Raw genomic sequence first — 23,220 nt, 5'->3', positions numbered from 1 at the left:
TCTTTCCCTCATTCCTGACTATTTCTAATCTCTGCTTTTCAGATTTTTATGATTTAACAAGAATTTTTTTTTTTAATCTTTAAGGTTAAATTTACATTTTTATATTGGGGGAAATCTGCAGACCTCACTCTGAGCCACATCCAGTTAAAATATGAAATTATCTTGTGGGCTGGGTAAAACTGCACTGTGGGCCGTATTTGGCCCCCAGGCCTTGGGTTTGACACCCGTGCTTTAGGCCTGTAAGGTTTATGGCTGCAGTCTGACCTCTTCACCCACCACTGTGCTGTCAGCTGTGTAGAGGTGCAGCGGTAGCTCCAGGTAAACTAAAGCAGTGCTAACACCTGCTGTGACTCCTTTGGAACAAAATGCAGCCATAAGCCGGTCAGTTTTAAGTTTTTTATTTTTACATTTTCATAAAAAGTCATGCACATTGTCTGAAACGTTGGCAACACTTCAGTACGCCGACATTTTTGTAAATTTAGACCGTGTGCAGGAGTTAGCCTGCAACTTTTGGTGATAAAAACAAGATTATGCAATATTTGGGTGCCCAGGACTCCTACTGTTGCTTCCATCGTGTTTGAACTTTTATTTATATGGTTTGATTTTTGATAGTTTATCAAACTGGTAGCTCTCCTTGTCTGCAGAACCTCTCTATATCAAACACGTTCTGATGTGGTTTTCCTGCAGTTGTGTTGATATTTAATGAAGCCGTAATCAGCTGGGACTTCTTGGCTAACTGTATCAGCACCAGACCGCTCTGACTCCACTAAACCTTTGCATTTTTGTGATGATAAAATCAGCTTTTTGACTCACAAAAACACGTTTGAGTTGAAAATCTGTGCTTCACTTTGTTGATGTGGACTTGTGATCGGACTCGGACTCACCCTAAAGGACCTGAGGCTCCTCTAACGAGACTTGTTTGGCCCAAAAGTCGCTCCTGCCTTTTGCAATGTATGCAAACATGCACAACTAATTAGCAGCAGCAGGCACTAAGACTAATTAGTAATGGATCACTTCGTCAGCATTGTTAGTTAGGCCCGCCTGATTGCTCCGCAGACCTCGCTTTGCTGCAATTAAGCACAAGTTAAAGTTTGAAACCGGAGCCTGGGATGTAGAGGAGTGTGTGAGGAGTGTGTGTGGCGTGAGCGTGGCAGCTCTGGTTTGTTCGTGAACGTGATGTTTTGTGGAGGACAGCGGGGTGGGAGGCCGGGTCTTATTTTCTCATCTTAAACGCCCGTGATCCCGCCGCCGTTCTGCCTCCTAAGCCTCTTCCTGTGGATGACCTCCAGGGAAGATTGTTGCCGCTGTCGGAGTACAGAGGAGTTGATTACGCGGCAGTGCCGGGGCTTTGTTCTAAGCATATGCCCGTCCTTGGCTTTGGAGAGAGAGAGAGAGCTGTAGATGAAGAGGCAGAAGAAGAGGACTCTTATCTCTCCCTCGGGAAGTCTTGCATCCTTTCATTCCAGATTGTCTTGGTGACCTTCTGGCCCCGCCCCGGTTCATCCCGACCCTCCGCTCTGCTCTGCTTGTTTACTGTCCCATAATGACATTGTCAATGGCAACAATACGCCCGCTTATCGCAGGGTGTCGGCCGCCACAATGCCTGAATGGCGGCGTAATGGGAAGGCGAATTCGTCCCGTTGTCATCTTGAAGTCTTTGGAGGCGCTCTCTCTTCTCAGCCGTGTGTGCCGGTGAAAGATAAGATTAATTCTTCATATCGCCGACTGATTGCAGAATCTTGTATCTAATGCAATTTTTATTTCTCCCCTCCCCTCCCCCACCCTCTCCTCCTTTCCCCTTTTCTTTTAAACTGCAGAGTCAAGCTTTTTTTCCGCCTCTCTTTGGGGAAAAAAATCTAAATAATTTATCTGTGTTTTGGTGCTTTTTTCTCTCCCTCCTGTACTTAGAGGGAGAGTGGAGAGAAACGGAGCAGAGACAGACAGCAGGAAAGGCAGATGAGGGTTTTTTTTCTTGAATGGGAAGAACGTGAGCAGCATGACGAAGAGGGGGAGGAAAGGGGAGCGAAGGTGGCAGGGAGGGAGCGAACCCTCGCTCGGCTCTCGGCTGGAGAGAGGCCAAAGAGAAGCCTGCAGACTTTGGTAATCCCTCTTTTATTAATGTGAAGCCAAGCTCAGCAGAATGCAGCCGTACAGACATAACAGAGCGGCTCACAGCTCACTGTCTTTATGCAGATCGACGCGCCTGCGCCGGCTACACGAGGATGAATTTAGGCCTGAGTTTAGGCCCGACTCCACCATGGAGCCCGGCCGAAGTCGAGGCTTCATGCAGCCGACTATGTTTGCATTATCATAGAGAGAAAAGGCCAAAATGTACGGAAGCCTCAAGTGGACATGTTTGCATGATGAGTTTGGTTGTTTTCTAAGGATCCTGTCTTTTTCATCTTGTTATCCTGGGATAGTCAGGGGGATTTCTGTCCTCACATGTCCCATGTGGGAATGGGGATCATCACATGGCATCGAAACCCTTATCAATAGACGGACCGGAGCTTCTCACAGCTCACTGTCTGCAGACTAGACGGTTTAGGCCCTGGTTTAGGACTGAGTACACCCACCATCAAGACAGGGGTTCTCAACATTAGGGTCGGGACCCCATTTGGGGTCACGAGACACTGAGAGGGGGTCTGCATATACCTTAGAAAAAACTAGGAATATTTTTTAAATTACACTTACCAATTTGCCAAATTTGAACCCGTTTTATTTTTGCAACTTCAAACCCATTTTTGTCCATTTTAAACCCTTTCCACCACTTTTTTCTGCACTTTTTTGCCACTTCTAAACCAAATCTTGCTTCTCTCTGCCAATTGTTGGCTCTGTTAACACTTTATTGCCACTTTTAACCCCTTTTACCGATTTTTATGCCACATTTCATAATTTTTATATGCCCATTTTTGCCAGTTTCTGACTTTTTCTGCCTTAGCTAAAACTTTTTTGCCAGTTTATATCAATTTTCACCCCATTACACCAAATTTCCACCTATTGTTGCCACTCTCACACCATTTCGGCCACTTCTGAATCCTTTTTACCTCTTCATATGCACATTTTTGCCTTTTTAAACTATTTTTTGCCCTTTTTTTTTGTTATTTTGCCACATTTTTCATTTTTTTTTGGCATTTCTAGCCCATTTCTATTTCTACTTCTAAACTCCAATTTCAGCACCTTTCTCTCCTTTTTTTGCCATTATTAACACATTTTAGCTATTTTAACATATTTTAATTCTGTTTTCAACAAAAGGATTTGCATTTCTGAGAGGGCTGCTAACAACACAAATGAATTAAAATGTGTTTCTTTGTTAAGAGTGGTTATTGTTCAGGTTAAATATAAAATACCACAGCTTAACTTTACAGTAGACCAGGATTTGGCTGGGCCCCAGAAAGCTCTCCCCTTTATGGACGGCCTTGTCTCCACATGTCTATTCTAGGCTGTTCATGGCTGTGTTCATTCACCTTCAGGTCCAGTGGGGGTCGTCGGTCTCTGGCAACTTTATTCTGGGGGTCGTGGGCTGAAAAGGTTGGGTAACGCTGCACTAGGGGAGAGCTTTCTGGGGGCCCGTGGAGGTCAGCAAAATCATGATCCATGAACCATATTAACCTGGACCCACTCTAATTACAGCAACAAAATGGTTTTGTTGATGCTGTAGGAAAATAAAGCCCTTTTAAAAATGTAAGCCTCTTTTCTTTAAACAGAATTACCTTTCTATTGGTAACATTAACAATTTGCATGGACAAAAATCAGAATGCCAGAAAAGACAGTGGAAGAAAATCAGAAGATGTCAGTGAAAATATTTGAAAAAAAGGATTGAAAGTGGCTAAAATGTGTGATAAAGGTCAAAAAAAAAAAAAAAAGGGTACGAATCAGTTAAAATTTGTAAGAGTTGGCAAAAGGGGGAGAAATGTGGAAAAGAACGGGCAAAATTGGGAGACAAGTGGCGAAACAGTTGCACTAAAGGCTGGTTAATGAGGCAGAAAAGTGGCAAAAACTGTAAATATTGGCTACAAGTGGCAAAGAAGTGTCTGAAACGGGCAAAAGGGGCATAAATGGGTTAAGTGTGGTTTCAAGAAAGATGTGGCAAAAATGGTTGAAAAGGTGCAACAAAGGGAAGAATAGCTGGAAAAAATGGGTTAAAAATTGCAAACAGAAATGGCAAAACTGTGCTACAAGTGGCAAAAATGTGTCGAAACGGTGAAAGAGGACACAAATGGGTAGGGGTGCACGATAACTATCAGGCAGATAACTATCGGGCTGATAACTATCAGACTGATAACTATCGGGCTGATAACTATCGGACTGATAACTATCGGGCTGATAACTATCGGACTGATAACTATCGGACTGATAACTATCGGACTGATAACTATCGGACTGATAACTATCGGACTGATAACTATCGGGCTGATAACTATCGGACTGATAACTATCGGACTGATAACTATCAGACTGATAACTATCGGACTGATAACTATCGGACTGATAACTATCGGGCTGATAACTATCAGACTGATAACTATCAGACTGATAACTATCGGACTGATAACTATCAGGCAGATAACTATCGGACTGATAACTATCGGACTGATAACTATCGGGCTGATAACTATCGGACTGATAACTATCGGACTGATAACTATCGGGCTGATAACTATCGGGCTGATAACTATCGGACTGATAACTATCGGACTGATAACTATCGGACTGATAACTATCGGACTGATAACTATCGGGCTGATAACTATCGGGCTGATAACTATCGGACTGATAACTATCGGGCTGATAACTATCGGACTGATAACTATCGGGCTGATAACTATCGGACTGATAACTATCGGACTGATAACTATCGGACTGATAACTATCGGGCTGATAACTATCGGACTGATAACTATCGGGCTGATAACTATCGGACTGATAACTATCGGACTGATAACTATCGGACTGATAACTATCGGACTGATAACTATCGGGCTGATAACTATCGGACTGATAACTATCGGGCTGATAACTATCGGACTGATAACTATCGGACTGATAACTATCGGGCTGATAACTATCAGACTGATAACTATCAGACTGATAACTATCGGACTGATAACTATCAGACTGATAACTATCAGGCAGATAACTATCGGACTGATAACTATCAGACTGATAACTATCGGACTGATAACTATCAGACTGATAACTATCGGTCCGATAAGTATGGGGCCAATAACAGGAAATTATTACGTCATCCTGACAAGTCCGATATCATGACGACGAGCCCCGATAACATGTTTATCAGCACGGCAGTGCTGGCGTTTGTTTTCTTTCTCACGAGACTACACATTCCGAAACAGCAGGTGGCGCCACAGTACATGACCTGCTGTTAAGCACCAGAGAAGAAGAGGAAGCAGCCCCTGTGCAAAAATGCTAACAACACGGTGGTGTTTTTCAGTATTTACAGGGAGGATAACACGACCGTGTGTGTAGAATTTGCCCTGCCAAGGTCACAAAGAGTAGAAAGAAGTCCTCGACAGATCTTCTAAGTCACTTTAGAGTCATCATCCTAACAACGTTAAAACGAAGCGGCAGCAGCCACTAGCCTCAGCCGCGGGCATTAGGACCAAGTCAGCGGCTAATACCAGGCAGAGCGCTGATCTAAGCAGGCATTGAAAACTGCAGAAAGTTTGCCAGAGCCAAAAGGCGCAACGTTATAATAACAAAATCAGTCTGACAGCCTCCTGATCCATCTACCTTCACAGACGTGTACCTGCCTGCTCTGTTTGCTTTCATTCAGTCTGATCCACGTTAGGAACAGAAGTTAGCCACAGACCACTGTGGACTTTACATTCTTAACTATCTCTGATATGACTTATGTCAGTGCATATTTTTAATCTTCATGTAAAACATCAGCTCGCTTTAATTCTGGCTCAAGCAGTGAAACACACATAAACCCCAGACCCCAAATATCTCCATTTGTTCAGCGTAACAGCCTGTTATCATTTGGTTCTATGGGGGAAAACCGTCTGTCAGTTGTTTGCTGTACTTGGTACACAAATGTTTAACTAAAAAAGTTACTATAATAACAGTTAAAAAGTCAGAATAGTTCTTTGTTTTTTGAAAAACACGAGTGATATTAGTTAAAATGAGTTATAAATATCTTTGCTCACTACATATTAACCCCTTCTTACCCCCAGACGTGCATAAACACATCAAATAAACTTCTTCTGTTAAATCAACAATTGAAAAAAATATATTGGTTATTATCAGTTATCAGTTCAAAAAAATACTTATCATGCATCACTATAAATGGGTCAAATGTGGCAAAAAAAGAGGAAAAATTGGATTTTAAAATGTCTGAAAAATGACACAAAAGATGTAAGAATGGGCAAACAAGTGTGAAAAATGGGTGAAAAGTGGCAAAAAAGGGAACATGGTGGTAAAATTGGAAAAAAGGGGCAAAAAGAGTTGATGAGAAAAGGCGAAACATCGGTTAAATGTGGGGGAAAAGGGGCAAATATGTTGGAAAAAGTGGTGAAATGAGTTAAAAAGTAGCCGAAATAAATATTTCTCACATAACAGCCTGACACCTTTAAGCATCACAGTCAGGAAACTGTTAGCCAGAATGCTAGCAAGAATGCTACTGATCCAACACACTGATATCAACATAAATCACAACTATTCAGGGACTATGACCTTAAGCAAGTCAGGGACTCCTGCAGGTCTTTGGATGCCGTTCTGGGTGCTGGATTCATGTTGGTAGGCCGGCCTCTCCTGTTCACAGTTTTCCCCATTTGTGGGTAATTAGTGTTGGAGATCTTTAGCCTTCTTCACGTTGTCTTCAGGTTCTATTTAAGGGATTCTGGATCCAGCAGGTCTGGCAGTAATCCGGCCTGGGTGTGGATGGTCAAACTGAACTTAGCCTTACATAAAAAACAGTTAATGATTAAAGTGTGACAGAAAATAACGGAGCAGGAAGTGGAAACGCGGCCCTGTATGATGCAGATTTTCTCTCAGTCAAAACAAAGTGAATCAAAATGAAAATGATTCTAAAAACCCTGCAGCGTGCAGCCGGTCCTCTCTGGCGTGTCCAGACTGAGTCCAGACCTTCCAAGTCACACGGCCAATAAACCGTCAGTCCATTAAAGCGGCGCTCAGGCGTTCAGTCCGCTGCACTTCCACCCACCGAGTCGAGCTCTCAAGTCTTTTGATCCCGCTCAGGTCCCGGCCTCGGTGTTTGGCACCAAAAAAGCATCCTGCGCCCTCGCCGAGTCTTTGCACGTTACCATGACAACCTCCCTTACATCACTCAGTCGCCCCCCATGTAGCCAATGGGCATTGACCTTTCGCTGTCAGAGCGTGTTAGGGAGCTGGAGATACAGAGAGAGGGAGACGGGGGGGAGAAGGAGGGAGAGAAAGGGGGAAAGGAAGCAAACAACAAACACAGATAGGTCATTAAATCGTAAACACGGTCTTATCAGAGACGGAGTCCGCTCGGCGTGAGCCGTGGCCTCCAGTCAGCGCTGTGTCAGGGCCACCAGTTCTTCTGTTTCAGCCAATGACAAAAACAACACGCTCGTCTTCAGCAGGCCTGATCAGAGCTCAGCGTGGGGCTCCAAATGTGTAAAATACCAAAAAAAGAGGGCTAAAGTTGGCGTGCTGCATACAGGGAGCTTCTGGATGGTACCAGTCGCCCCTCCCGACAACCCCGAGCTTCTGTCTCTCCCAGACGCCGCCATATGTGCTCTGTTCTCCAACAGTAGCCCTTCAACACAGGAGCAGAGAGCAGGTTCCAAGCAGATGGAGACACGTACAGGCCTGACGAGAGGGCCTCGTTAGAGGAAATTAATTAAACCGTGTATGTAGAAGCACCAGATTTAAAGGTAGCTGCATTAGTTCACTCTGAAACCAGGGGGACGTCTGACTACAGGTGTCATGGTCTTTGTTCTCAACCACAGTTTGGATGTCATGGTGCATAAAGTCGCACAATGAGCGCGTCTGAACGGCCTCAGAGCCTCCCCAGCCCAGCCCAGGTGGTGGTAACGCTCCTAACTGCTCACGAAGACGGAAGAAGCAGCACAGCGAAGAAAAGTTACAGCAGCTACAGATTCAGCGTTTCAAATCAGGATCTAGTCTTTGTTTTCTCCTGCATTTTATTTCGTAGCTCTTTAAAACAGTGGTTCTCAACCTTGGGGTCAGGACCCCACTGGGGGTCGCGAGACACTGAAAGGGGGTCACCAGATGCCTTAAAAAACTAAGAATATTTTTTAATTACACTGTTGCCACTTTACACCAATGTGACCTACTTTGAACCCTTTTTCTTCACTTTTTAACACCAAATTTGCCAATTTTCTCACATTTTGCCATCTAAAACCCATCTGTGTCGACTTTAAACCCTTTCCACCATTTTTTCTGCCTGTTTTTGTCACTGCTAAACCAATCCTTGACACTGTCTGCCTACTGTTGTCTCATTATTGCCACTATAACCACATTTTACACCCCTTTTTGCCCATTTGAACCACAGTCATCCCATTTTTGCCAGTTAATATCAATTTTTCATCCCAGTCCACCTACTTTCCCTCAATTTTTTGCACTTTAAAGCCATTTCAGCCACTTTTTAATCCACTTTTACCACTGTTTGTACCCATTCTTGCCAGTTTAATCCATTTTTGGTTATTTTTTTGGCCACCTTTGACTAATTTTGGCCGGTTTTAACCCATATATGTTCTTTAAAAATACATTTTCAACACATTTACCACCATTTTTGCCATTATTCACTAATTTAATCCATTTTTACCCTTTTTTAATATGTTTTGAACAAAAGTTATTTCATTTTAAGCTGAACTTCCCAATGGACCATGATTTTGCTGACCCCCATGGCCCCCAGTTTGGCTGGATCCCAGAAACCTTCCCTTTATCCCCCCTTATGGACGGCCTTGTCTCCACATGACCGACTTCAACTGCCTTTTGGTCCAGTGGGGGTCCCCGGTCTCTGGCACCTTTATTTTGGGGGTCCCGGGCTGAAAAGGTTGAGAACCCTTGGTCTAGACCTGTAGTAGGAGGTCTGCAGGACTAAGTCATTACTGATCTGGATCACCTTCTTTCCAGGTAAACCAGTAGTAAAAACCACAGTTTCGTGAAGTATAGGGATCAGAGCTGATGCATGTAGAAGTTCAGGAGTGATTCTTGATGTCTCTGCATTTGTAGGTAAACGTTTAATGTCAGCATTTGCAGCTCGTGATGATGAGGATGATGATGATGATGCTAGGGCTCTGCATGCTGCTCCCTCTTGTTTACCATCTGACATGTTATTCCAGAGATAACGGAGAAAAACAAAACATCCAAAGGGCAAAAACACAGTCAGTGTCAGTTAGCATCACATCATGTGACACGGTGGACGTGCCGTATAGACGGAACCAGTAATCGAGGTACAGTCCATGTTTTTCTCTGCATGATGTCAGAGGATCACCGGGACGTTGGTGCATGTCTGAGCTTCTGCTCCTCTCTCTAACCGTGAACGTCATGGAACCGAACATTTAAGGTGCTGGCTTTAAAGACTAACATCTATGGGGAATGCTAGTGACTCTATAAGGTACAAATCTTTGCTAGAGGTGCCTGGACTGGAAGTTGGGAAGCACAGGTCCAGCAGATGCACGTGCATTTGATGCACTGGAATGTGCACAGAATTTGCACTGGCATGCTGAGGTTGATGAAAGTTTCTGTTGTGAGTTTTTTAGGATTTTTTTTAAAGTTTTACTCTTAATAGAAAAGACCTGAAGGAACCAGGTGCAGATGTGAAAAGGCTTGGTCATTGCTGATCTGGTGTGATTGGTGGAAAGTTTTAAGAGATTCACTTCTTGTTTTGTTTTCGGTGATATACATCACTGGTATCAAACTCGAGGCCTGGGGTCCAAATCCGGTCCATGGATCGATTATATCCGGCCCGTGAGATCATATCATATTTGTATTCTAACTGGCCCACCAGTCTGAGGTCTGCAGATTTCCTCCAGTTGAAAAATGTAAACTTCAACTTGATCATTTAAAATTTCTTTGTTGAGCCATAAAAATCTGAAAAATTAAAGACTAAGAAAGATTTCCCCCAAAAAAGTCAAGAATGTGGGGGAAAAAATTAATTTGTGTTTTTATTTCCTATTTTCAATTTTTGCATCTCAAGATTACGACTCAAACTAATTATTCTGACTTTTCATTTCATGCTTTGACCTTTTCAGCTCATAGTTTGGACTTTATATGTCACATTTTTATCTTTTAGATTCCAAATTTTAAATTTCAAGTCATATTTTGACATTTTCAACTCCTTACTTCAGCCTTTTAATTCCAGATTTTGACTTTTAAACATATTATTTCATTTTTTTTCTCAAATTTTGACATTTTAAACAACTAATTTTTACTTTTTATATCATATTTTGACCTTTTGCAATCCCATTTTTGAATTTTAATATTTTTAACTTTTTAAGTCATCATTTTGAATTCTAGCTTATATTCTGACATTTTCAACTCCTAATTTTGGCTTTTTTTATCCCATATTTTGACTGATCAGACTCACAATGTAAAATTTTAAGTCATATTTTGACTTTTAAACTCATGATTTCAAATTTGATCTCATATTTTGACCTTTCAAATGTATGATTTCAACTTTCTCCTCATATATTTGCTCTTTAAAAATGTAATTTTTCAATTTTTAATATCATGTTCTGATCTTTTGAACTATTAAGTTGGAATTTTTATCTCAGATTTGAGCCTTTAAACTTATCATTACTTTTTTGATTTTCCAAATGATTGATCATCCGTGCTGTTTTTTTTTTTTTTTTTCATATTTTATCTCCGGTGAAAATGAGGCTGACAGTTATGGTTAAATGTTGACCCTGTTAGGCCCTTAGGTTAGACCTGAATCCAGAATCTGGCCCCTGCTGTGACTGAGTTTGGCACCCCTGATATACCCCTGCAGAAATAGATTTGACTGTGCATGTAATAGTTGAGATCCTACATGCATTTTTGCAGAAACATATTGAAGTCGGGTCCTTGCAGTATCTTTCCTGCCTTATACGGCGCCAGGACGGAAAACTCCAGCCTTAATCGTGCAGCTAAAACAGCCAAGTTATGAGCTGCCCTCGCTGTAAATAACAAATCATCATCATGGGCCCTCAAACATTTGTAGAACATAATTGTATTCCTGCATGCTCGATTGTATGCTTTTATATTCCCGTGCTCTTTACAATCAGCCCTCTCAGTAATGAACAACATATGATGGGTGTCTGCAGCAGCTGTGTGAATGGAGGAACATGAGATCATTATATGAGAGTGCTGGTGCGTTTACGCTCTTATTCTCCACGTTTTTGTTGACGCGCTCGCCATGTGTCAATATTTGTCACCGCTTCACGCCTGCCATCACTTTTGGCTGAGACGGCGTGCAACGAGAGGCCGATGCGATTTGGATGGTAAACAACAGAAACGGCAGAAACGGGGTAATTAAGTTAGAAGTTAGCACAAGTGTCGGCTGCATTTTAATGGCCAGGGCCCCGTGCACGTCGGATAATTTAGGATTTTGTTGTTTTTCGGTGAAATGCAGGTGTTTGGTGAAGACGGACGAGTGTGCCCTGGATGCCAAACATTCTAATGAAGCTCACGTACAATCCATAATTTTAACTATCCCCACCTGCCAGCGAGCCACTCTCAAACACAGAAAGAGGCATAGGAAAAATACCCTCACACATACACACAATATGCACTAATGAAGCTGTTCTCCTCTCCTCTCTTTTCTCGTTGCTGGCTGGGTGAAACATGCATAAATCATAATAAACAGAGAGATGAATTTTTAATCAGCAGCTCCCTGCCTGTGTGTCTTCAGCCTCGGCCTCCTATGGGGACCAGACGCTGTGATGTGCCAGGTATACGGAGCAGGATCTGGCAGCGCCTCCTCCGGGACGGCTACTCACTGAGACATGGCTGTCTGGGCTGCCTCTTCCTGGGCATGATCCGACGGACCGGGCCGTCTCCTTGGAGACGAGACTGGCCGGGACGAGACGAGCTGTCTGTACCTGCAGGAGGCAGGATCAGATAGGATGGGCTATCGAAAGAGGGGCGGGGACGCCGGAAGAGGTTGGAGCATGGCAACTGAGGAGCCGGGATGTAAATAAGACAGCCAGTAGCACCGACACTTGTTGGTGTTCATAGAAATGCAAGAGCATAAATAAAATATAGATTTAGCTGGGTACGAAAAGCATGGGAAACTCCAAGGATATTTATGTTCTTAAATTTAAATCATGATTTGTTCAAGAACGTTAGAACAGCATAGTCAAGATTAAACTTCACTGTGTGTTGTAAGATGCTCATTTTGTCATTGGGGTGAATTCAGCTGTAAATATCAGCCTATATCAGCTGTAAATATCAGTCTATATCAGCTGTAAATATCAGCCTACATCAGCTGTAAATATCAGCCTACATCAGCTGTAAATATCAGCCTACATCAGCTGTAAATATCAGCCTATATCAGCTGTAAATATCAGTCTATATCAGCTGTAAATATCAGTCTATATCAGCTGTAAATATCAGCCTATATCAGCTGTAAATATCAGCCTACATCAGCTGTAAATATCAGCCTACATCAGCTGTAAATATCAGCCTATATCAGCTGTAAATATCAGCCTATATCAGCTGTAAAAATCAGTCTACATCAGCTGTAAATATCAGTCTACATCAGCTGTAAATATCAGTCTACATCAGCTGTAAATATCAGTCTACATCAGCTGTAAATATCAGTCTACATCAGCTGTAAATATCAGCCTATATCAGCTGTAAATATCAGTCTATATCAGCTGTAAATGTAACACTATATCAGCTGATAATATCAGTCTATATCAGCTGTAAATATCAGTCTATATCAGCTGTAAATATCAGTCTACATCAGCTGTAAATATCAGTCTATATCAGCTGTAAATATCAGTCTATATCAGCTGTAAATGTAACACTATATCAGCTGATAATATCAGTCTATATCAGCTGTAAATATCAGTCTACATCAGCTGTAAATGTAACACTATATCAGCTGATAATATCAGTCTATATCAGCTGTAAATATCAGTCTATATCAGCTGTAAATATCAGTCTACATCAGCTGTAAATATCAGTCTATATCAGCTGTAAATATCAGCCTATATCAGCTGTAAATATCAGTCTACATCAGCTGTAAATATCAGTCTATATCAGCTGTAAATATCAGTCTATATCAGCTGTAAATATCAGTCTACATCAGCTGTAAATATCAGCCTATATCAGCTGTAAATATCAGTCTATATCAGCTGTAAATATCAGTCTACATCAGCTGTAAATATCAGCCTATATCAGCTGTAAATATCAGTCTATATCAGCTGTAAATATCAGTCTATATCAGCTGTAAATGTCAGTCTCCATCAGCTGTCCACCTATATCAACTTTAAATATTGGCCTAAATCATCTTTAAATACCTATCTTCATTGGGTGTAATTATCGGCTTATGTTGGCTTTAAATCTGGCTTTGATAGCCTTTAAATATTGGCCTACACTGGCTGCCTGTATGGTTGTAAATATATTTGTATATCAGCTGTTAATATCTGGCTACACTGTCTTTAGATATAGGCCTTTATGTTCTTTAAGTGTCTGTCTATGTCGACAGTCATTATCAGCCATATTTGGCTCTAAATATCGGCCTATAAGCTCCATTCTTTCTGACATAATGGAGCGGTCCATATCTGAAGAGAACAGGGGTGGCGTTGGGCCAGGTGGTAGGGAGGGGGTCTCTAAGGCCGAGGAGCTGGGATGTAAATAATAACGCCATCATTCGTTGGTGTTCATAAAAATGCATGAGCATAAATAAAATATAGATTTGGCCGGGCACAAGAAGTGTGGGAAACTCAACAGATGTTATCTCTCTTCAATTTCAATTTCAATAATTTATGTTTTATTTTTTTACTTTAATTATTTATATCTTCAACAGGGGAACTCTATTTTTATCCTTTCATTACTATTTACATAGATTTTGAATTAATAATAATAAGAGGTAGAGTTAATCAATCACAGCTGTCTCAGTCAGATTCAGACAGACTCACTAGAGTTCATGTTGGTGTTCCAGGTTTTCTGAGAGCTTTAAAGAAGGTCCAGTTCATCACTTGTGTCACTGTATGCAGACTATCGGGACATCCCCACTGCAAAATGAAACATCCATTATCAGTCAGGATTTATGACACGTCCTGCTCGGCCTTTGCTGTCTGCGAATAACAGCACAAATAAATACCTGAGGGGAGGAGCAACTGTGTCTTATTTGACCACCATTCAGAGCCACAGCCCGCTTCTTTTAACCGTGTTGGAATAAAGACAATCATGAGAGTAAACACACTCCAGCAAGGAGGCTGTGGCTGTCAACACAGACGCCTGAGAACACACACCAGAGTGTTTGGTTTTGTCTCTTATCTGCTAAAGCTGCAGCCATTAAGCCATTTCAAACACCACATCCTGCTTGTTTCATCTGATTTCACAACTTTAAATCCATTTTGCACGTGGCCCTGACGCTGACAGAGTCGTGGATCAATGCCGGTGTTTTTGCGTATCTGTCCATCCATCCGTAATCAATCCATATTCTTCCACTTAGCCTGGGTCGGGTCACAGCAGCTCCCGGCGAAGCAGGTTAACCCAGACTCTCTCCCCCTGCAGCGCTTTCTCCTTCCTCTGAGGATTCGGTCCTGAGGCGTTCCCTGGTTAGAAAGGATGTTTATACCCCCAAAGATAATTTTAGACCTTATTTAGGAGTAATGGGGTATCTCTGAATTTCCTCTTAGCACCCCGAAATGATTTTAACCGGAGTGTATTTTAAAATTTGACACAAATTGTGCAGGTATCTAAATTTTGCTTCTAATTCCTGAATTGAATCCATTCCATAAAGAGTGGCGGAAAAACAGGCAATGATGTGACAGGTAAGTGAGACAGTGTTCATTTTAGGCCCAAACTTAACAGACATATAATATAAATATTCATAAATAGAGCTGCAAAACTCTGTTAATATGTTGATATAATGGGGTGGGACTTTGGCCCTTTAATGAGTAGACTTTCTGTAAGATGGAGGAAAGTATTTCTTGTTTTTGATGAAATGAGTGCTTTAGTAGGAGGATGACACGTGTGTGGAACTGTGCATGCTACAGTTTGATAAGGAGCTGAGATTTCTGGTCCTAAAACTGCCCCGATACACCTCCAGGCCAGATCTGGGTCTACTTCAGGGTCTCCTCCGAGTTGGGCGTGCCTGGGAGACCTCCAAAGGAGGCGACAAGGAGGCGTCTTCATCAGATATTAGAGCCAACTCTCCTCCTGTCAATGCAGAGAAAGCAGCAGCACCAATCAGAGCTCCCCTTAATGACCTTACCCTATCTCTAAGGCAGTGATGCTCAACCTGTGGCTCTGGAGCCACGTGTGGCTCTTTTATGATATTTGTGGCTCTTTGATGTCTTAATGTTAGATACAATTCCCCCGTAAAAAAATTAAAAAAGGAAACTTTTTTGCCCTTCTCACAATTTGTATGCCACTTTTCAGCTACCTTTTGCGACTAAATACCCCTTTTTCCTGTTTTTTGCTCATTTTAGCCATTTCTTTTTCCCCTTTTTTAACAACTTTTTCACCACTTTTTGCCCTTTTAAGCTCCCTTTTGCCATTAAATACCACTTGTTTCCTATTTTTGTGCCCTACTTTGCCAATCTTGACTGCTTTTCACTTTTCTTACTTTTTTGCCATGTTTTTTATTTCACTTTTGGACCATTTTTGCCCATTTTTACAATTTTTTTTCATTTTTTTTTGCCATTTAAGCTACCTTTTACCATTAAATACCACTTCTTTCTTGTTTTCCTCCTCTTTTTGCCACTTTAATCCAATTTTTGCCCTTTTTCACCACTTTTTGCCCATTTAAGCTACCTTTTGCCATTAAATGCCACTTGTTTTTGCCACTTTTGGACCATTTTTATGCCACCTTTAACTTGTTTTTTGTCACTTCTCGCCCATTTTTGCTACTTTCTTTGTCTTTTTTTCATGTTTTTCCCCATTTTTCGCACCTCCTCACCATTCTTGCTGCATTTCCACCATTTTTGCCACCTTCAACTTATTGTTATTGCTACTTCAGGCTGTTTTCACCATTAGACTGTGGCTCTTGTGATGATATTTTTCAATAATTTGGCTCTTTGGTTCAGTACTGTTGAGTAACACTGCTCTAAGGCCAAGCCCAGACTCCCTTTGAGGGAAACACATTTCAGCCTCTTGCATTTCATTCGTTCAGCTGCTATCAGACGCTCGTGATCATAGGTGAGGGCTGGAACAAAGATCGACCGGTAAATCAAAGCTCTGGCTCTGGCTCATTGCATATCAGTGTCCTGCACTAATATCTTGTTTCAACTCTGACTTAGTGATCCAGAAATATTCATGCCTGCCTTGATGTTGAACTTCCCATGGGTCGGGTGCATCTTTACTGTGATGTATGTACTTCATAAAAACTTGATGAGTGCACGGTAAAGCCAAGCTCAGCTCGGTTTGTTTACCTCTGCCTGCACATTTACAGCCTCAGCTTCAGTCTTGCAGAAAAAGAGTGTGTAGTAAAATCAGACATGTTGGTCACTGTTGGCATGGCAGACCGGACCAGGCTGGGCCAGCACCGGCAGCCATGCAGGAAGTCCAGATCCACGCCGGGCTGTGAGCTGGGCCGCTCTGGAGCTGTAGCGCTCGGCTCAAACAGGCCCACAACATAACAACATGAGCTGAGCTGTCACTGGGGATTACTTCAGCGAGGCAAGCCAGCGGGGTCTCCGCTGCTCGGCTGCTCTACCAAAGAGAGCGGGAGAGAGAGTGGAGGGGGGAACGGGGGAGGCAGGGGGGGTGTTTCTGCGTGAGAGAAAAGGGAACATTGGCGGAGACTGAGAGGAACAAGGCAGGAGTCACAGAGACAGTTGAAAAAAGGAAGAGAGAGGGAAAAGAGGACAGAAGCAGAAGAGGAAGTGCAGCTGCTGGCCCGATAAGGTGCGTTTGTTGTGTTTTTGGTCATGTTGGAGCACTCGTCCGAGCCGGGCTTAGCGGGGAGAGCGAGTGCGGATGCCGTGCTCTGCCCTCCTCCTGCTGGATCCATGAGGAGCGCCGAGCCGCTGCTGAGGTAGACACACATCTGTGAGCACACTCACATTTTTCTGACCCAGATGCTGCGTGCGTGCGTGCATCCCTTAGGGGGATTTTTACACTTGAAGTTACAGCGGTGGTGCTGTTGCATGACTGCCTCTGAATCAACAAGAGTGGTTTTATTTTAGGAGTTACTAAACCCCAGACAAGCTGAAAACCTGCATACAGGCCTATTTAGTAGACGTGTTTATCAGTCGACTCTTAGTTTAGCCCTGACCTTCATGGTTACTGTTGGAAGGTTAGGGTAAATCTCTTCGCTGGGGTTAGGGTTAGGGTCAGGGTGACACACTGAAAAGCCTGGATGTCAGTTAGTCTAACAGGAAGTGGTCCAACAGTGGTTGCAGTGAGAGGGGGCCCTGAATGGTGGGTCCAACCACAGAGGTCTTTTTTTTTGGTTATCTGGTCTAAAATCAACATTTTGTGGAAATAATCTGAATTTTCCGGGACTTTTCATTTTGAACACTTTGGTCCAGGGTTAAACGTACACTGCCTTTCCAAGGGATCTCAACCTGACCTCGATGTGGATATCCAAGGTCCGGGGCCCAAATGCGGCCCGTGGTACAGTTGTACCCGGCCCACCAGATCATGTAATATATATCATAACTGGCCCACTGATCTGCAGATTTCCTTTAAAAATGTAAAAATCTGACCCTAATGATTTAAAATCTCCGTGTTCTGTCATAAAAAACACACAAAGTTAAAATAATTAGATAAAAAGTCAAGAATGTGAGAAAATAGATTTCTGTTTTCATTTCTTATTCTTGATTTTTCATCTCAGTTATCAGGAATAGTTAGGGTTTTAACTTTTTATCTTATTTATTACCTTTTTTAATCCTCAATTTTTAAATTTTAGGTAATATTTTGACTTTATAACTCACGATTTTATTTTTTTTCTCACCTTTCGACCTTTATAGCTCCTTACTTTGACTTTTATCTCATAATTTGGCCTTTTGTATCCTCAATTTTGAATATAAAGTAAAATTTTGACCTGTGAAACTCAAAATGATTGTCTTTTCTCAGGCTTTGACCTTTTTTAACAATGATTTTTAAATTTATCTCATATTTTGACCCTTAAAAGTCATGATTTAAACTTTCTTTCTTGTATATTTGCCTTTTAAAACATTATTTTGACTTTGATCTCAGATTTTGAGCCTTTAAACTCACCATTTTTACTTTTTTAACCCCACCACCATTTTTCATTGCTGGTAAAAATGCGATGGACAGTTTAATGGTTAAATGTTGGCCTTGTTCGGCCCTCAGGTTGGATCCAAATTCAGAACTTGGCCCCTGCTGGGATTAAGTTTGACATCCCTGCTTTAAACCATGGTGTAGAACCCAAATAAGGTCACAGGTTCACCACCATGCCTGAAAACACTCTGCCCCCCTCAGAGAGCCAATAATGGCTCCATTTAGGTCCAGATCTTGACCAATAAACAGCATTTAAGGTCTGCAGTTCATTGCATTTATTGCAAAATAAATCTACTGTTTTACTGGCTCTGCTCTAAAGATGCTCCCTGGGTTAGTCAAGCAGCATGCTTTGACTCTAAAACGCCTATAGATGCATTTATGACACTGCAGATTAAATACAATAAATTTTTTCAGAAGCAATAAATCTATAGTGGCAAAAATCTGATTATGAGGGTGCATTAAGCTTTATGCTATAAAGGAGGAGGCTGGGGTGGAGGAGGTGGAGCTTCAGTCTATAAAGTTGAGAGCAATATCTCTGATTGGCTGTGGGAACTGATAGGGGCGATAGTAAGCTAAAGGTCAAAAGTCATTTGGCCACATGTCCTTGTAATTACAATATCTTAAAAATGCCTTGACTGATTGCCTCCAAACTTTGCACAAACATCTACTTTGGCTCTAGGATGAACTGGCTAGATTTTGGAGGTCAAAGGCCAAAGTCTAGGGACATCATGGTTAGCCTTTGCACCATCGTACCATCACTGGAAAGCTTCCGGGGTGTAGTTCTAGTTTTCATGGAATCAATAATCGTGCACAAGAAGTAAGCTGTGGAGGTGGGCAGGGCTGAGCACAGTCTCTCCTAGGTTTGGAAATGTCTAGTGGAGCCACACCATCAGAGGAGGCGGGGCTACCTGAGCTTGGGTGATGGAACGTGCAGCCGATGTCAGAGAATAATCAGATACCTGAAAGAGATACAGCAACAGAACAGCAGCTTTCTGCAGAAGTTCATGCTTCATTATGCAGCAGATGTGATGTCTGGGATGGCTGACGTCTTTGGTTGCTGATGTTCAGTATTGTTGCTGCTACCTGCCCCTCCTCCATGTGTTGTTGTTGTTGCTCAATGGAGGGCGATTTTCTCCCTCCTTTTCCTGCTGCTGTTTGCCCAGTCGAGCGTTCCATCCAGCGCTTGTACTTCTCCTTTTCTGTTGTGTTCTGACTCTCTGTCTTCCTCCTGCTCCTGCTGCGTTAGCAGCTTTGTGTCCAGCATAAACAGTCAGAGCATTAGGAAGCAGAAAACAGCCGACATATGCTAACAGCCACTGATTTTTCTGTCTCTGCTGCTTTTAATTAAAACATCCAGAAGTTCAGCATCCTTCACCTTTGACATTCAGTTTTAATTTATATACAGTATTTATCGTACAGTTGTTGTCTTTGCCCTCCAGCTGATTTACATTCCTCTATTATTCCACCCACACATGCATGAATATGTATCACTTAGATTCTTCTTCTGTCAAGAGTTCTTGTACCTCCTGGTTTCTCTGCTGATTCTGAAGCATTTATTAATAAGATTCTGATTTCTAAACACTTAAAAAATCACTAGAAACATTTTAACTCATCTTGAAGAGAAGGTTTCCAAACACTGTGGAGGAAACTGTTCGATATAAGTAAACTGTTGAGTTCACGTCCTGAAGACCTAAAGGCGAGTTCTGTTCCTGTCATGAAATCGATCGGAGCTGGCAGCAGGAATATTCTCCAGTAAAGTTACACAAACTTTGGCTCATGTAACTGTGACCTTACGCAACTATGATAACTTTAAAAATCAGAGAAACGGTCTTTTTTTGTCCTGACCAGTTCATGGTAAGACGTGACACAGCATGACGAGACACAGCAGTGTCCAATAGAACGGCTCTACGCTGGGGTGGGAGGGTTGGAAGGTGATTGTCCACCGGTTAAACAGAAACAGGAAGAAAGGGTCGGCAAATATACTTAGGTGGCTATAAATATACCTGGGCGGCCAGCCAAGGTAACACTTACGTGTGGGAGACACTGATCAACAGGATACGAAAGACAAAACATGACACGACAACAAGATATGACCCTGCACAATTAAACAAGATCCAACAGGACATGACAAGACATGACAACATGGAACATGGATTATGGAACATGGAACATGGATTATGGAACATGGCAAGGCTCAGCAGGACTAGACTCAACATGACGTGGCATGGCACGACAGGTGACGACACGGTATGATATAACGAAACATGACGAGGCACAAGACTAGACATATGACAAGATGCAACATGGCAATATACCATGGCGTGACCAACAACACAACAAGACATGCAACAGCAAATACGACACAACATAACAAGAGAAGACCTATGACATCACAAAACAACATGATGACAACAGTCAACACACAACACGGCATGGCACAACATACAACGGACTGGCAGAACATGACTAGAAAAGAAAAAGCATGGCAAGACAAACATGACACCACAAGACATGACAGGAGACAACTCAGCACAACAAGATGCAACCTGACAAGTCAAGACACAACATGGCACCACATAGCCCAGTAGAGCAATCCCCAACATGACAGCATTAAACACAACATGATACAACAGCACAAGTGAAGACATGACATGGTGCAACATGGAACAAGCAATTGCACCACGACAACATGAGATGACACGCCATGACCTTGCATGATTTGATTCGTCCAGCTTCACGTGAGATCACATGACACGACATGATATAAGATTGTTGCTGTAGATATTGATCCTTCAGGTTCATGAATCAGAGATCAGTAAAGAGAGAATAATCTGGTCTGACCTGATCTCATGTCATCGTCTTCCTCTCTTCCTAAACTCTCCCCGTCTTCATCACATCTTTGACCACGGCGCCGTCGTGATGAAGAAAAATTCCTCCGACTCTAAAAGCAACGTCAGTCACCTTAAAAAACTACAAACTAAAAACACTTGAAGGCTTTTGGGATGAAAACTGTTTTTTTATTTCCTTTCAGCATTCATTTCTCAAGGTGTCAAATATATTAAAACAGAAATACTTGGTGTCTGCAGAGCAGCGTTGATTGTGTTAGTGTAGAGCAGTGTTACTCTGCGTGTGGCTCTTTATGTCTTCATTTGAAACATCTACATTTTTGACACTTTTATCCTGCTTTTTACAATTTTTGGCCCTTTTTTGCCTTTTTTGCTGCTTTTCACCCATTTAAGCTGCCTTTTGCAATTAAATGCCACTTTTTGCCCATTTTTCCCAACTTTTTTCTGATTTTTTTTGCCCATTTTCCCACCTTTAAGCTGTTTTTTAGCCCATTTTAGTTATTTTTCACTCATTCTTTGCCACTTTTGGACCATTGTTGCCACCTGTTACTGATTTTTTTTTTGCCACTTCTCACCCATTTTTGACACTTTTCCCTCAGTGTTTGCCCCTTTTTGCCTATTTTTGCCACTTCTCACTCATTTAAGCTGCCTTTTGCAATTAAATGCCACTTTTTGCCCATTCTTCAGACCCTTTTTCTGATTTTTTCCCATTTTCCCATCTTTAAGCTTACTTTTTATAACCTGACACAGCTTCAATAGGAAACATTTGAGAAAAGGCAGAGGCTTTGAAAACAACTCGGAGTGTGATTGGATGAACGCTCTGTCTATCACATCTCTATGGGCCAATCAGAGCAACAAAACACGTGACATAGCAGCTATTGAGCTGCGCGTGCACAGCTATGGGGAATAACACGAAACATGGCGACTATAGACACGTCAGTACTCGACTTTTGTGTTTTTTGAAAAGAAAATAACTCACTGCTGTTCTTTGTTCTTCTTTTAACGAAGAAATGTTGTCAAGTTCTGTTAAAACTGGCGCTTTAGCAGCATCCACGCTAATCTCTTCCTCTGTAACTGCACCAGCTCTTGCTGCTGCTTGTTTAAGCCACGACTCTGCTGTGCCTGAAAGTACCGCCCCTCTTTGCTGGTCAGTCCTGGCACTTTCTGGACGGATGGATGGATTCACCAGTGAGAAACAAGGAAACGGGCGTATCCATCTGCTTTGCATGGATAGATTTTTTTGCCCTTTTTAGTTACTTTTCACTCATTTTTGCCGCTTTTTGACCACTTTTGCCACCTTTAGCTTATTTTAATTGCCACTTTTCAGCCCTTAGATTGTGGCTCTTGCAGATGTATTTTTCAACAGTTTGGCTCTTTGGTTGAGCCGGTTTAGTAACACTGGTGTAGAGAAATCTCGCACAGTCGTCTGAATTAAGAGGCTACCCAAACAGAGTTTGACATCTTCTGAACTGACTACCAGCCAGGATCCAGGGTTTGTTACCTTTTATTTTTTCTCTGATTCAGCTGGAGCCTGTAGCCGGAGGGTTTCCTCTCACTGCCGAAGGTCAAAGACTTAGGTTTGCCTTTATTTAAATAAATAAATATTCTCTCTTTTAAATTTGGTGTTAAGAACATGCACATACGGTTTTATTAGCTGCCATGTCCACGTAGTGTCTGTGTACCGTTCCAGAACATCAGGCCATGTCTACTGCATTTCCACTCCTCTCTCTCCCTGTCTTCCTTGGTGGGACCTTCGTGGAGCTGTGGCGGGTCAGTGTTCTCAACCAGAAAGGTCTGGGTGCAAAACCAGCAGTCTGAAGCCGGTAGAACATCGGTATCCTGGGCTTTTGGGGTTAAATCACTGATTTTGTGGATGGAGAGCAATGCAACTGGTGATGCATGTTCAAGGAAAGCATTTGACTGAGATGTAAAGGTCTCCCTTCAACAATGTGGCCGAAAACTAAAATTTACAATCTGAGACCATCAGTTATGAAAACAA

The 23,220-nt window shown here is 42.2% G+C and overlaps 1 protein-coding gene across 9 annotated transcripts in view; it reads left to right on the top strand.

The window, feature by feature from the left end:
* celf2 (cugbp, Elav-like family member 2) overlaps positions 1-23,220 on the top strand; it is a 435,899-nt gene that overhangs the window by 112,789 nt on the left and 299,890 nt on the right. Inside the window, exon 1 of one of the 9 annotated variants that reach the window (XM_041780683.1) lies at positions 17,084-17,164. The exons of the other annotated variants lie outside the window; for them this stretch is intronic. Within the exon in view, the coding sequence (XP_041636617.1) occupies positions 17,139-17,164 (26 nt within the window). The 5' untranslated portion in view covers positions 17,084-17,138. Of the gene's footprint in view, positions 1-17,083; positions 17,165-23,220 lie in introns of those variants that run through there. 9 annotated transcript variants of the gene reach the window in all.

This window comes from Cheilinus undulatus, linkage group 23 (assembly GCF_018320785.1).
Source record: "Cheilinus undulatus linkage group 23, ASM1832078v1, whole genome shotgun sequence".
Lineage (NCBI taxonomy): Eukaryota > Metazoa > Chordata > Actinopteri > Labriformes > Labridae > Cheilinus > Cheilinus undulatus.
Note: the sequence above shows the minus strand (reverse complement) of the source record. Positions and strands in the feature narration are given on the sequence as shown.